General features: G+C 31.8%; 1 protein-coding gene and 1 long non-coding RNA gene across 13 annotated transcripts in view; one reads left to right on the forward strand and one right to left on the reverse strand.

Annotated features, from left to right (window-relative positions):
* Positions 1-2,258, forward strand: part of LOC106871985 (FMRFamide receptor) — a 337,948-nt gene extending 335,690 nt beyond the window's left edge. For all 12 annotated transcript variants that reach the window (XM_014918777.2, XM_052969027.1, XM_014918779.2 and 9 more), the window contains one exon: positions 1,415-2,258. In XM_014918777.2, the coding sequence (XP_014774263.1) occupies positions 1,415-1,452 (38 nt within the window). In that variant the 3' untranslated portion in view covers positions 1,453-2,258. The remainder of the gene's footprint in view (positions 1-1,414) is intronic.
* The window catches only part of LOC128248163 (uncharacterized), a 51,365-nt gene that overhangs the window by 40,563 nt on the left and 8,271 nt on the right, over positions 1-2,531 (reverse strand). The gene's annotated exons all lie outside the window — the stretch shown is intronic.

The raw sequence follows: 2,531 nt of genomic DNA on the forward strand, positions 1-2,531 counted from the left end.
CAGTATGGGATATCACCGCCATATATATGTGTATATTAGTGTATGTGTATATATGTGTGTTCAAGTGAATATATATATATATATATATATATATATATATATATATATATGTGTGTGTGTGTGTGTGTGTATATAAATATACATACTAATGCATGTAAATAAAACCCATCTGTGTTACGTATGGAAGTAAGGTGACTGGTAAAAAGTGGGCTAAAAAACCATTTTTGTACTGAAATTAAGAGCGATTAAGAGGTTTTGTTAAAAGATCCATAGAGGTCGTTGTGTTTTTTAATAACATAAATGGTATATAAAGTATATAATAGAATATAAAGAGGTTCACTTTCAACGGCCGTTTCTAGAGTTCCTGTCCTGTTAGAGATATTAATAAATCTTACAAACTATGTGGACAACGTCCCTTTCATCAGGAAAGGTATCCTCACAAAATCATATTCTTGATACTTTTGATTCTTACGGAATGATGGATATATATATATATATATATATAAAGGAATTTATTACGTATGCAAATGAGTGGAGACCATGGAATGGTGGGAAAAGTACATTAACCTATTGAGACTTAATTCTGACTAAACACAGGACGATGAAATTTTTCACTGTTTTAAAGAGCTAATAGTTTTCAAGTTGCAGGCACTCTTCCATATAATCCAATATGTTTGGTTCTATATTTTTTTAAAAAAAAGTTTAAGATGCCACTCAACTCTACACTGCTTTCTTCCCCCATCCTTCTCTAATTCCCTTTTTCTCCCCTTCATAGATTTCGGTCGGTCTGTCTGTCTCGTTGCTCACACGTGACCATCGTCCACCTTTCTTTTCCTCACATGAACATCTTTCTTTTCCTGCACGACGTTCTAAGTATTGGACGTTTTCTTTCTCTCCTTTCTATCTTTTCAGAGAAAATGTTTCTTCCAGCTTTCATTATTATTTTCCTCTAGTTCCGGTCTAACGACACTCCATGTTTGCTTTCAGTCGGTTTCCTTGTATGTCTCCACTGTCCTGTTTTTTTCGCCAACTTTGACCCTCCATAAACCCCAAATCCTATTTTGGAATACATGGGATAAACTGTCTTCGAGAACTCATATTGTCGTTGAATGCTCGAAATGAGGAATAGATAGACAGCCAACAACTAATGATGAAGTGTGTGTATGTTTGTGCGTGTGTCTGTTTGTCTGTGTGCGCGCGTGTGCGTGTGTATATATATTTATATATAAAGTTCTGATTTTAGTTAGGAGGAAAGGACTGTTGAAAAAAAAAAGAATTTATATTACAACGCAATGGTTATACAATTATGAATAACATCTTTATACGGATGAAATGAATAATTTCAAAAATTAATTTGTCATTAATTGTTTGATTTTTTTCTATTAATTCTGTTTTTTTTAAATATATTTTTTAGGCAACGGAGAAATATATGAAGAAATGCAATCCAGCTGACACCGATTCGTTTAATTTCATCATTCCATTTACTACTACTACTACTACTACTACTACTACTACTACTACTACTACTACTACTACTACTACTACTACTACTACTACTATCACTACTACTACTATTTCGGAGAAAAGCAGCTGTGCAGGAGAAATCAAAAGGTGGTCAAGAAGAACAAAATGATGATGACGACGACGATGACAAGGACGATGATTATGATGATGGTGGTGTTGTTGCTAGGGGGAATATGTGATGATAACACAGAAATGGTTGTGTGTTGGAAAGAGGAAGGCAACATATATAGATATGCTTAAGCAATCGGATTACTCCTGCAGATACTATAAAGATAAGACTGCTGAGAAGTGATCCGCCACATTTCACTGTCTAATCATTCACCTTAGGTAAAAGAGCATCCGGTTCATTTTAATTCTCTCCTTCATTTGCTTGAAGTGGACAGAAAGCCAATATAAGGTCAGCTTAACACACAAATAAGAGACAGATATGAAAAGTCCCGTGGAGTAGAAATATATAATAGCTGAATCTACTTTCTGGTTTCGATTATCACTTGTATATAATACAATTTTCTTGATAAGTTATGAATAACAGCAATAAAATGAGAAGTTGCGTTTTGAACGAAATTATTATTACTATTTATATTAAGCACTAGCATATCAGTTTTATTCATGATAAAAATTGGGATACCGAAGCCATGAGACAAACCGTTGCTGCATGTGTACATTAACATATATACATATAGAAATACACATATACATTATCTGGATGATATACATATAACACATAGGTCCATACATACATGCATACATACATATATGTATATATATGAATTATATATTTATATAAATACACATATACATATATGTTTATAAATGACATACATATGTAGATACATACACGTAAAGTACTCACACACACGCAAAAATACACATATATATACATATATATATATATATATATATATATATATACATATATATATATACTTATATATAGATCATTTGAGTACATATATGCATGCGTATGTATGTATGTATATATGTATATATATATATATACATATATA

This window comes from Octopus bimaculoides, chromosome 6 (genome assembly GCF_001194135.2).
Source record: "Octopus bimaculoides isolate UCB-OBI-ISO-001 chromosome 6, ASM119413v2, whole genome shotgun sequence".
Lineage (NCBI taxonomy): Eukaryota > Metazoa > Mollusca > Cephalopoda > Octopoda > Octopodidae > Octopus > Octopus bimaculoides.